General features: G+C 31.0%; 1 protein-coding gene across 1 annotated transcript in view; it reads left to right on the forward strand.

The window, feature by feature from the left end:
* Positions 1–871: 871 nt before the first annotated feature.
* Positions 872–12,705, forward strand: part of LOC124366199 (diuretic hormone receptor-like) — a 77,864-nt gene continuing 66,030 nt past the window's right edge. Inside the window, exon 1 of the mRNA XM_046822565.1 lies at positions 872–944. Coding sequence (XP_046678521.1) covers positions 943–944 — 2 coding nt within the window. The 5' untranslated portion in view covers positions 872–942. The remainder of the gene's footprint in view (positions 945–12,705) is intronic.

Genomic DNA, 12,705 nt, shown 5'->3' on the forward strand with positions numbered 1-12,705 from the left:
CTCAATAATATCATAGTTTGCTGCAGTTTTATTTCATTTGAAGTTTAGGAGAAACAAAACCAAAATAACATCTAAGAGTGATATGTGTTTTAAATTATTTAAATATACTAGTAATAATAATAATAATAAATTTCTTCATTGCGAAAATCAGAATACGATTATTTTATCGCAATCGGCAATTTTATTTCAAAAAAACTTTTTACAGTTTTTAAGGTACGATTTCAGATGATTACATTGTCTTAAATTACGTACTGGATATTAGGTAATTCTAACGGTTAAACTTGTATACAATTGGTCGAGTTTAATGTTACTATTACTGTAAGTGAAATACTGAACAAACTAAATTTATCAAAACCAACTAATGCCAGAAATTTTACTATACAAACGAGGCTTTTTAAATTAGTGATGAAAATTAAATAACATAATTGATCAGGAATAGTTCCGATGAAAGGTGCATGTCTGTTAAACATCATAATGACAAATGCTATGAAATGTTTACTCTTGTACTGTCATGTGTATACACACATAAATACTAAATACAGTATACACAACACGCGTAGTTATAGCTATAAGAATAGATAAATGATCAAAGAGTTTAATGCAGCAACCTTATAGTTTCAAACTCCATGCTATATACAGATAAAATGAGAAAATGACCGGGCTAAGAGTGCAATGGGGTGAGCTGTTCAATAATAGAAGACGGTTCCAGCCAGGACTACCCCAGTAACAATGAAATATGCAACGCCGGCAATACCGGCCTTCCGCAAGGGAGCATTGCGCGCTCTGGAAGGCGTTAGCTGACCTTGACCGTGTCACTGAGTCACGCATGCGCAGGTGGTCTGCGCACCTTACATCCATCAGTCGGGTGTGCGCTTCCAGCTCACGCGGACGTGTGTGTTCCAGTGTCTGAGTTATGCTTCCGGAGTAACTGCTACTCACGAAATGTAAGAAAGTAATTTATGAAAATATATGTAATATTATATAGTACATTAAACGTTTTCGATTATTGGGCTTTTTACTGTTTTTAGCCGAAAACGAAGGCAGTTCAGTAAACAAACACTATCATGTCATCAGGATTTTTGAATGCAGTTTACAATGATTCTTAATTAATTTCCTAATAGATAAAAATGTATTTACATGACTAGTCTCCATTTAATACTAATTTGAATGAAATAAAAATGTTTTAATTATTAGAAAATTAGTTTCAATTGAAGTAAGGGTCTAGATTTAAAACATCATATTACTATGAAATAACTTAAATATATATTATGTTTGCTTCAGTTACAGTGGTAAATTTCTAATATGTATTTATCTTATTATAATACAATAACATTTCCAAATATCTGAACAATTAAATTTTACATTGAACAAATTTAAAACATGTCTAGATTTAAAACATCATATTACTATGAAATAACTTAAATATATATTATGTTTGCTTCAGTTACAGTGGTAAATTTCTAATATGTATTTATCTTATTATAATACAATAACATTTCCAGATATTTGAACAATTAAATTTTACATTGAACAAATTTAATTATATATAAATTTTCAATTTTAGTAAATGTATTTCAGCTATTCATTTTTCTCGAAATTTCTAGACTACTAGATACGGGTTACTTATTGATTAACGTCTTCTTGTAATAATCATCGGTCATTTACTCATATAGAAGGTTTTATTAGTATTTTCCTCAATTTGGAAAACATTGAAGAATGCTCTAAAGGTTTCCTATATAGGAGCTAAAAAGGTGTTTCGTTATTTTTGTCTGATTGTAATACTATTTCGTATATTCGCTATTACTTTAATCACTACAATAAGAGATGGAAATGTTTTATAGTACAAATATTTTATTGTATACATTAAATTACATGCATAAACCTAAGATACAGTCATAAAATAGTTTCCATGAATTTGCACTAGAGTCGTATTATTTTTATTTTATAGAGGATATCAAACAAGCAAACAGTATAGGAATATTTCAATGGAGAAGAATATTGAAACTAACCCTAAGTAGGGTTAAAATTAAGTTAAAATTAAGTAGGGTCACTTGTGCAAGCCGTATTCGGGTATTAAGTATTTTTTTTACTAATTCTCTTACTTGCAGTGTTTGTTTGTCAGTATTTATTTTTTTTAACATTAGTCTGTACATAAGCAAGATATAGTATGGAGTGTTCCCAGTATTTAGGGACATTAAGGAATTCAAAATAACACTTTTCTAAGCTTTTGGAAATTTAAGTTTTCTATTGATCCACTTCTCGTTTTATTTAAAAAATTTGTACAGGTAGTATCACCACTTTTTACTTAAAGTATTCTTAAAACTTTATACATAAAAAAAGAGTTGAATTTGAAGAATGTTTACGTTGCCGTATAATGGAAAAGAACTATATATAGTTTTTTAATTTAAAAAAGTATTGGAACACATAAAAATGTAATTTAAGTTTTTTATGGTGTTCCATATAAAATATAGCTGACTCGTTTAACACTTTTTCAAAATTTTCTTTTACTTGCTAAATCATAGCAGAACTTTCTCCATAAAATTAACACTCTAGACGTTATGCTGATTATTTTATCTTATTCTATTTTAAGTCTCTTTTAAACGTAAATTTTCTTATAAATGATTATTACTGACTTTTAGGATGTTCGTAATTTAATTAAAACATAGTTGCCCTAGTGGTGCTGCATCTAACAGTGACGGAAAGCTGGTTATAAGTCACGTAATAAAATCGGAAGTTACATTGTACTTTAATACCACTCACCACTCCTTAAACTGTGTTATTTTATTTCAATCAAGAAATAATTGAGAGGAAATAAAATACACCCCGGGTTGTCTGATTTACTGGAGAGTATTTTCTAAATTATGTTTATCGAAGTTTGATGATGGGCTTAGCAGTCGAAGGCAATGCATACAAAATAGGCTTTGTCTGAGATTGGTTTTGAATATTTTATAAACCTCGACGTAATATTCCGTATTACTAAAGTGCTCGATCTCAACGACACGGAGGAGGCCATGAATATTTATTAGTATGGAAGGAAATTGTATTTACTGACAGGCTAAGTAAATATTATATATATATATATATATATATATATATATATATATAGATATAGGTAGGTCTAGTAGCTAATAATCAACTACCCTTTGTCGTCAATCGACGGCAATATAGGTATTAATGATGTAACGTCCTCTATATTTATTTACAAATATGAATCAAAATATTTTCTATACTGAGGAGTATTTAGAATGATAACACCTGTGTAATTCGAATAATATATAAGATTAAGGAGTTCTTAAAATTTACCATTATATAGTAGTCTAGTAATCATGGAAACGAAGATGAAGTCACGTAGTATATTTAAATAATTCAAATCTACTTGGCAGATAATAAGCTATTGAAGAAAATGTATTGTTTAAACTTGTTACTAATGATTTTATTGTCAAACTAATACGAATAACCTCGCAAACTAGGATTTGTTATACGTCTCTGGTTATTTCTAAATTGACTAAATGTGGCACACGTACATCCAAGATTAGTATTTTGTTGACGACAGAAGGCTGTGTTGAAGGATTATGTGTTTTTTCTCCGGCCACGGAAACTAATTACACACCAAAAACTGTTATCTAGATACTTAGTTTCAGACTGGTGGGGTTTTAACTGGTACTTTCCAAACCGACCACAGGAAGTAAAACATTTTGTATATTTCTTAAAGAAAATGCTAACTAATATTAATTTGGTAACATTTTTACTATCCATTTATTAAAATTATTTTATTGATTTAAAATTTTTTGTCACACAGAATATTTGTGACATTATTTTGAAACATGTGTTACGTGATCTTCCTATGACTGTTTGTAAATTTGAAAAAGGTTACAGATTCGCAATCTGCATTTCTCCGGTGGCAAGTTAACAAAGTAATCTAGTATCATGAAAAGAACTAAGGGGCTTATTAGTTAGTGTAAGTTGCAGTGATTGAGGATTAACATTGACTGTACGATTTATTTTTATTTTTAAACATAATTGTATACAGTAGGCAACTTTAGTAACAGGAGTTGGTTCAGGAGTTATTTAAAATACCTGCCTTCTAGTAGCCTTACAGTAATTAGTTGTAAAATTTAACTTAGATAAACTGGTCCCAAATCAAATATTAATCATTTTCAATCATTATTTCAATTATTTAGCAAATTCATATCTACATGTCCATAAAACTTAAAAGAGTGTTATATACTCTTATTTCTGCCTTTTTTGAAATTAATTGAATTGAAATATATCATTTGGTGATTAGAATTTCAAATATTTTCAATATTAGTCATTATTGAATGTGAAAATTAAAAAGTCATAACGTTTTATCAAATTTCCGCATAGGATATCAATAGCAAATAATTACATGCTAGGATACAGCATAAGTGGCGATTAGTGGTTATAAGAAATACGTGGTTTCGTATCGTTATCGTCTTGTGGCTTGATAGAACAAAATGAAAAGATTGTTAACTAAATGTGTAATACTTTTAATATATTCAAATTTTTATAGCATATACAAATTCTCCACAATGAACGGCTTTCTAACTGAAACCCTTCCCATTTAATATACATTTCCAAAATAAAGTAATGAAGAACTGTTTTGCCGAAATTTTTTAAAAAGTGTACTATTATTTCAAAATTGTTGCGATACATTACGTACATTCGTAGGTATATACCTATAATGCAAAATATATGAATAAACAACTTAAACAGTGCTATTACAAATGTTTGAAGCACAAAATTACAGCGAATTATGTTGGCTATAAAAGATAGGGCAATACATTAACACAGTGGCAAAAGTTAATTTGATGTTTACATATTTTTACCTACAGACCATTACATATTTTTACCTACAGACCATTTCCTTCCAGGTGGAACTTTGTCAATAATTCGAGTGTGTCGTAGCACACAAAAAATTGTTAAAGAGGTATGCTGAGCCTTCATGCTTAAGTATATAGCTCATTAATTTGAGCTACATGTGTCATAGTGTAACAGGTTTAAATTTCATTTGTACGTTCTCAGTTGGTTAAAGATTGTATAGTTCTCACATTTTTTCCCATCATATTCACACATAAAGGAAATGTAAAAAAAAATGTTTGATAACGCTCATCTAAATGGTTTTGAGTAACATGTACCATAGACAAACTCAATGGGCCTTATATGGAAATTAAAACTCATACAACATTTTAAATCTATATGTTACTGAGTTATCGAGAAATCATGCGGAAATACATAAAGAAATAAAGTATTATTAAAGTATTAAGAAATAATAAGGTATTGAGTGACATGTACCACCGACAAACTCAATGGTCCTTATAAGGAAATAAAAATTCATGTTGAATGTTGTAACATTATCTATATGTTACTGAGTTATCGAGAAATCATGCGGAAATACATAAAGAAATAAAGTACGTACCTCGCGAAGACAGAGTCCAGCAGCCACAATGTTGCTGACGCCTGTCACTGAGGATGAGCTTCAACCGAATTATTCAGCAGCTTCCAGCCTAAAAGTCAAATGATCTTAATCTAATGTCCACACATGGGCTCATCAAACAATGCTGCAAGCATTTGGTGAGACCTTTAAATAAATTGGTAAATTCTTCATTCCAAACAGTAGTTTTTCCCCTCCCTCCTGAAAATTTCAAAAAGTTGTTCCAATTTTTAAAAAAGACGATCAATTTTCAATCAATAACTATCGGCCTGTCTCAATTTTGCCAGTATTGAGCAAAGTTTTTGAAAAAGCTTTTTTCTCATAAGAATGCTTCAATTTTTGGACAAATACAGTCAGCTCTCAAATGAACAATTTGGATTCAGAAAGGGCAAATCGACGACAGACGCAGTAGTGAGTCTTGTCGGTATGATTTTAGAGGGAATAGAATGTCGAAACAATGAGTGTGTTCTTAGACTTGTCCAAAGCATTCGACTGCGTTGACCATAGCATACTGCTCGACAGACTTGGGTCCCATGGCATCAGAGGCCGTGCCCCTTAAATGGCTTAGCTCATTTCTAAGTCATAGATCACAAGTTTGTCCAAATATCAAATCAATCGTCAAAAAAAAAAATAGAACTGAGGTACGGTGTTCCCCAGGGATCCATTCTCAGTCCTGTGCTTTTCCTGCTTTATGTCAACGACATAGGATCATCACTTCTGTATGGAGGACTAGTGCAGTATGCTGATGATACGACTCTCTGTTTTAGTGCAAGATCAAGTGAAGTGGTTGGAAACAACAGGCCTTTGTTGACATCAATAACTGTGGATCAATACTTCCAAAGCCTCAATCTCACAACAAACTCCTCAAAATCCCAACGTTTTAAATTTTGCTTTGTGCGCGATGTTAGGCAACCATTGTGGATCCGCCGTCTTGTTAGCTGATTTCCACACTGGAAGAAGTCCTCTCTTCAAAATTCCTAGGAATACACCTTGATCAAGGGTTGGCTTGGAATGAACACACATCAATCATGTTTGTGCAAAAATTTCCTCAGGGCATTTATGTCTTGAGATCCTTAGCAAAATACTGCCCAAGTCAGGTAATTACTGATAACGGCGTATTATGGCTTAATTTACCCCATTTGTCTTACGGAGTGGTCCTGTGGGGGAGCGTGCGCGCAAGCTCTCAGTTTCAGAGAGCATTCAAACTCCCAAAAAAAGCTATTCGAATAATTGCAAAAATAAAATTCAGAGAGTCGTGCAGGCAAGCTTTTAAGGAATTACAGCTGTTTAACTCTCCCGTGTCTGTACATTTTAGAAACAACTTTGTTTTTGTATGTATAAGTGTGCCTTAACCAGAGGCCGGGACATACATACGCATGAGACACGAGGTAGAGAATTACTACGAACTGCTAGCCACAGAACAGTGGTTTTTGAACACCTGCCCTCACAGGCAGGTGTTAATTTTATTAACAGACTGTCCAAATTCAATAAAAAATTCCCTAACGCCCAAGGCATTCAAAAGTCGCCTTAAAACACCTCTTGGTGTCACAAGCATTTCATAATGCAGGGGTTTTTAGCATTTAACTGGGGAGACCGCCCAAATTTACACGACTGATTCTGCTGTTTAAAATGGGATATATTGGCGAAGGATGAAAGGTGCATAAGTGTAAAAATTGTATGTGTAAATGAGAATTTTTGTGGCATGAATGTAAGAAGTTTTAGATTAAAATTTGTAACGTTTTTTGCTATACATTGTAATATTGTCGCTGCAATAAAGCTGATTTGATTTGATTTGATTTGAAGTATTAAGAAATAAAAAGGTATTGAGTGACATGTACCACCGACAAACTTAATGGTCCTTATAAGGAAATAAAAATTCATGTTGAATGTTGTAAAACATTATCTATATGTTACTGAGTTATCGAGAAAATCATGCGGAAATACATAAAGAAATAAAGTATTATTAAAAGTATTAAAGAAATAATAAGGTATTGAGTGACATGTACCACCGACAAACTCAATGGTCCTTATAAGGAAATAAAAATTCATGTTGAATGTTGTAACATTATCTATATGTTACTGAGTTATCGAGAAATCATGCGGAAATACATAAAGAAATAAAGTATTTCCTGGCCTCAAGATCTAGCCTTCACTAACGCTTAGCCAATCAATCTATATATACAATTTTATTAGTATAATGTAATAATAGCAATAGGCTTACCAGTGCAGAAATATATTTCGTATTATATGTTACAAATATTAAACATAACCTGCATTTGTTATATATTTCAAATTAAACTGTCCAAATGAGTAAAGTGAGCACATCACTGTTTGCTCATTGACCGTGTTGAATTAACGAGAGCCGGTTACACTAGAGTGGGTAAAAATAGCCAGTTTGTTCTGGTTACTAAATAATTTCCAGGAAGCAATTGTGCATAAGTAAATTTTTCGATTCGCTTCTCATGTAACAGTTAAAAGCGAATGCGACTACAGGGCTGGCAAATTAAATTATCTGTGATCAAAGGTAATATTAATCCATACGTATCCATGAACTTTATGTACAACCCATTCTGTTTATATACATACACATGCATGTGGTAAAACATTTGCACGAATAAAACTAATGGAGTGTGTAATGCGATACATTAATTTGATTTAATCAAAGCAATGAGTAATGGAATATAATATAAAACAAATGGAATTTTTCATATATTTTTAATTTGAAGAGTTTAATATTCACATTTAAAATATTTCGTATATTTTCAGGTTGCGAATAAATCAATCTAAAGCGGAAAATCTCACAATTCCAACTCAATGACGGTATTATCCTTATAATATGGTGCATGCGAAGTGTCTTTGTTTGTTTGTTTTGCTTTTGCGCATAAACTATTGAATAGATTGTACTGAAATTTTACATGGACATTTTTAGTGCCCCTGGTATGAATATATGTTTATTTCAAAAATTCCTCCGGGCTACGTCACAGTTGTCTCTAAAATAGCAAACAATTCCACATTGATTTATAAAATTATGGAATATTAATTGAAAGATTATGTTAAATTTAGTCAAACGATTTACGTACAGTTTATTACAACAACGATCTACTAATTTATTTAATCAATATTCTCAATTTGTGTACATTATCAGTCTGAAATTATAGAGTAAGCCTCATAGTAACAACTATTATTTTATATTTTCTGAAGCCGCTGTTGAGCACATAGAGTAATAAAATATCCAGATAAGAAAAATTAAAAGAATTAGCAAATAAATATTGTTAATTGTGCAGTTCACCAAATATTAACTATGCAGTAATTTAATGCAGACATGGAAGATAAAGTTACTACCTTACTTTTACTATAAATTTATAAAACTCTTATAAATCCCATATTTGTTATCTTTGACAGAAGTAGGCTTCTCAGACCTGTTTGTGTATATACAAGGGTGTTACAATATTATGTGGCTGATATACTCATCATGAAAGGATTTCGGACAATTGCCATCGTTATAGGTTATAACAGGTATAACAAAACGTTTCGAGAATTGGAATCTATCCTCTTGGTCAGGTGGGGGAGGTCTATAACGATAGCAAATGTCCGAAATCCTGTTATCCTATAAAACCTTTCATCGTCAAAAACAAACTTTAAACAAAGGATACTTATCATTTCAAACAAAACGTTTCCTGTAAACATAGATCAATAAATGTGTCGTTTAACTACTAGCCGCTATGTATAATTTCTTTAAAACATTATCTCTAGAACTAGTTAAGCTACAAGTACCAAACTTTGTACATCAATAGTAATATATAAACGAATAATTGTGAAAAAATGGTTTGACATGATATAATATTAACAAAAGAGCGTCTGTTGATAACGTTTTATTAAATAAGAATGAAAAAAACAGTACTGTTGTAAACAATTTAAAAAATATTAACTAATTAGATAATATTTTGACTGATTCTAACGGTACTGATTTAAAAAATGTCCGTCAATGTATAAATGAGCACAATCACTTTATAGTTATGCTTAAACAAGCAGGGAGCAATAAAGATTTTATCAGTTAAAAGGTATCAGCTGTTTTGGTTCATTATAAAAATGTAAAAGATTGTCGCTATTTACAAATTTTCATAACAATTCCAATGATCCTTCTTTTTAACAAAATCCAGCAATGCACAAGGGAGCATGACCAATTTAAAGGTAGGCTTGTAAACGTTAGGAGCAACAAATAGCTGATACCTCTAAACTGTGACATGTTTCTTGTCTTGTTTGGAGTGATGAATACTTTCAGCTCTAATAGTTTGTGACACTCCTTTTTGAACACCATGTACATTTTATTATTCGGTAAACAAGGCAAAATGAACTATGGCACAGAATATACTAAAACCGGAGTAAATACAAACAACCATAAGTACAAACTTTGTTATACATTTTCACCGCGGCAACAAAACAAACTCGACATTGGCGTCGGATATACAATTCACTCGAAATAGAAATGGCCATACACATGCAAAGCCTACGAAATTCGCGAAGCCACGGGTAACTGCTAGTTAAACCTTAATCTGCCTTCCGGATAGTCATTCGGAGAGTTTTGCCTAATATTAGAGTATTAATATTTTATTGTTAAGCATAATATTTAAATATTTTTGTAAATGTTATGTAGCTTATTGGTTTATTTTTATGACGATCACTTCTACATTATACACCTTAGTATTGTTTACTTATTATTTTAATAAATAAAAATGACTATTTTGACATTCATTCGTAAATAACTAAAAAATATTAGTATTTATAACATCTAGTAAAGTATTTTATTAAAAACAATAATTTGTCATATTTTTATTAGCATGTTAGCAGACAGAAATTATAGGTATATTAAATACTTACAGTTATAACACTGGTAAGACTTGCTAGAAGCTTGAAATAAATTGTCCCGTTAATCTTGGGACCCTATCAACTTAACGTCCCATTAAGCCGTAAGGCCGTAGAAACAAACCGCGGCACAAAGGTGGTATAAGATACCATTAAAATCCCCTTTTCTAATTAATTTTATAACTGAGGTAATCACCATAATTATATTTTTAAAAGCGTATCCAAACCAATATTATAATTTTTAGTCAAGTTAAAGTTTGTACGTAATGCAGTTTTTGTTTTCATAAATATACGTTACCTAAATAGTTTGGTTATTTTGTATTTCAAACTTTACTATTACATGCTACTAATAACTTAAGTAAAATATGTTATAAGAAACTAAATCTTTAACCAATCTAGAACATAATTTTTCAAAATATACCTGTGAAACAGTCAAACGAAAATATAGATAATGTATTTTACAACAGTACAGTTTTCTCAGAAAATAATCCAATGCTGATAAATTTTATTAATTTTTTGACTAAAATTTTCCAGGATGATTCATTTCTGTCTATTTTATACCTTCCAACAGAAAATATATCGGATAAAGCATAAACCGGTATCACTTAAATATAGGAAACTCAATGGATGTCCATGACTTGCATTGCAATAACTACCAGATATTGAGGTAAAATGGTTGGTTTATTGTTCTAGAATACTGCAAACAATAACTGTTTGAATGAGAGGTGCTCACATTAGATTTATAAATGGTTTAAAAAATTATAATTAAACGTTCATTCATTACATTAAATCACTGTAAAATACTTATTCCATTAAAAATAGACAACATAAGTTACAAATAATGGAATAAAAAATTAAAAAAATACTGTATATCTAATTAAAATGTTTCGATATGTTTAAATATAACAAAATCACTACCTAAAACTATATATTCATTAAAATAATATTGGCTAACATTTTAGTAGAATGTTCAGTTTCAAAGTAATTTATAGGAATAAAATCATAAATTAACGGAGTTCATAATTTCTCTATTAAACCGTCAACATTCTGCACGGCGTGACGTCTGTGTGATAATCATCAATTTTATATTTAAAAAATTCCAATTCGGTTCTTAAAGATTTTATTTTTAAAAAGAGTTATTAATTCGATTGGTATTGAAGAGGAATTTTCCATACTTGTTAGTGATAGCTGAATAAATTCTTAAATAAAAATATTAGCAAATCTTCAAAAATTGAATTGACATTATCACACCTTATTTATTTACCTAAGAAATATAATCGTAGGTAATTATGATTTTGGCACAAAAGTAAACTAGTCCAGATGACCATTCACCTGTGTTTGACTCATATTTGACAAGTTACAATTGTCAGATTGCTTTTTTTCACATTCCACCTGTATTGGATATGACAGTAAACAATTATTTTCCCAATACAAAACAACGTTTTAAGAGTATCTTGTCCACATAACAGTATGACGATTTTTACAAATTTCAGTTTACTGATACCATTTAGTACTGTAATTAGCGAAGTGCTGATTCGCATATAAGCATGCAATATGGTTTTTCTTTAAAGGATAAAGAAATTATGTTCAGTCAGCATGAGGTAACCACATTCAGAATGGTAAATTTGCAGTCTTTGTCTAGTTGTCAAACGTACATGACTTACGATTACGTGTCTGATGATCAGTTCCAAGTATACCAAACCTAGAAGAAATATAATTTAAGAGAAAATATCGACTCACACTTTCAACATATTCTCTACCCTTCCAATTCGATTAAGAGAAAAAGTAGGGCGTTGTCGATAAATTTCTCTTTTTAGAATCGATGTAAATAAAACCCGGTTTCGGTGCTTATTACAGATCAATTTGCACTTAGCTCCTATATTACATGTTTCCATTGGTCTTACTTAATACTGAAATGAGAATCCTTTAATTGTAAATAATAGTATAGTGGCGTGTACACGGAATAAAAGTTATAGCAGCAGGAAGAAATGTGACTGACAAAAGGCACCGGCCGGAGAGACACGAGGATTCAATCTTGTTACAGCCCGGACAGACGAACTAAGCCAACCCCTCACAACAAAGCGTTCAATCACTGGAGAGCCCTCAATCTCCTCTCCAATCAGATCAGGTGGCTCAGACACAGCAAGGTAGTGCCTTTATCTCCCCCTGTATATGTGTCATAACTTACATTGTGTGTACGTAACAATATGGTTTGTTGGCGGCTATAAATTACACAAGGTTATGAATCACAGTGTGTCTACTTTGGATGTCTAATTTAGTGACATCCCTCAGAATAATTAACAAGGATTATAAAACGTAGAGGAGATAAATTAAGTTTAAAAAAATTATTTTAACTATAGTGAAGGTTGTACATTGACATCTCAATCCGT

This window comes from Homalodisca vitripennis, chromosome 7 (assembly GCF_021130785.1).
Source record: "Homalodisca vitripennis isolate AUS2020 chromosome 7, UT_GWSS_2.1, whole genome shotgun sequence".
Classification (NCBI taxonomy): Eukaryota; Metazoa; Arthropoda; class Insecta; order Hemiptera; family Cicadellidae; genus Homalodisca; species Homalodisca vitripennis.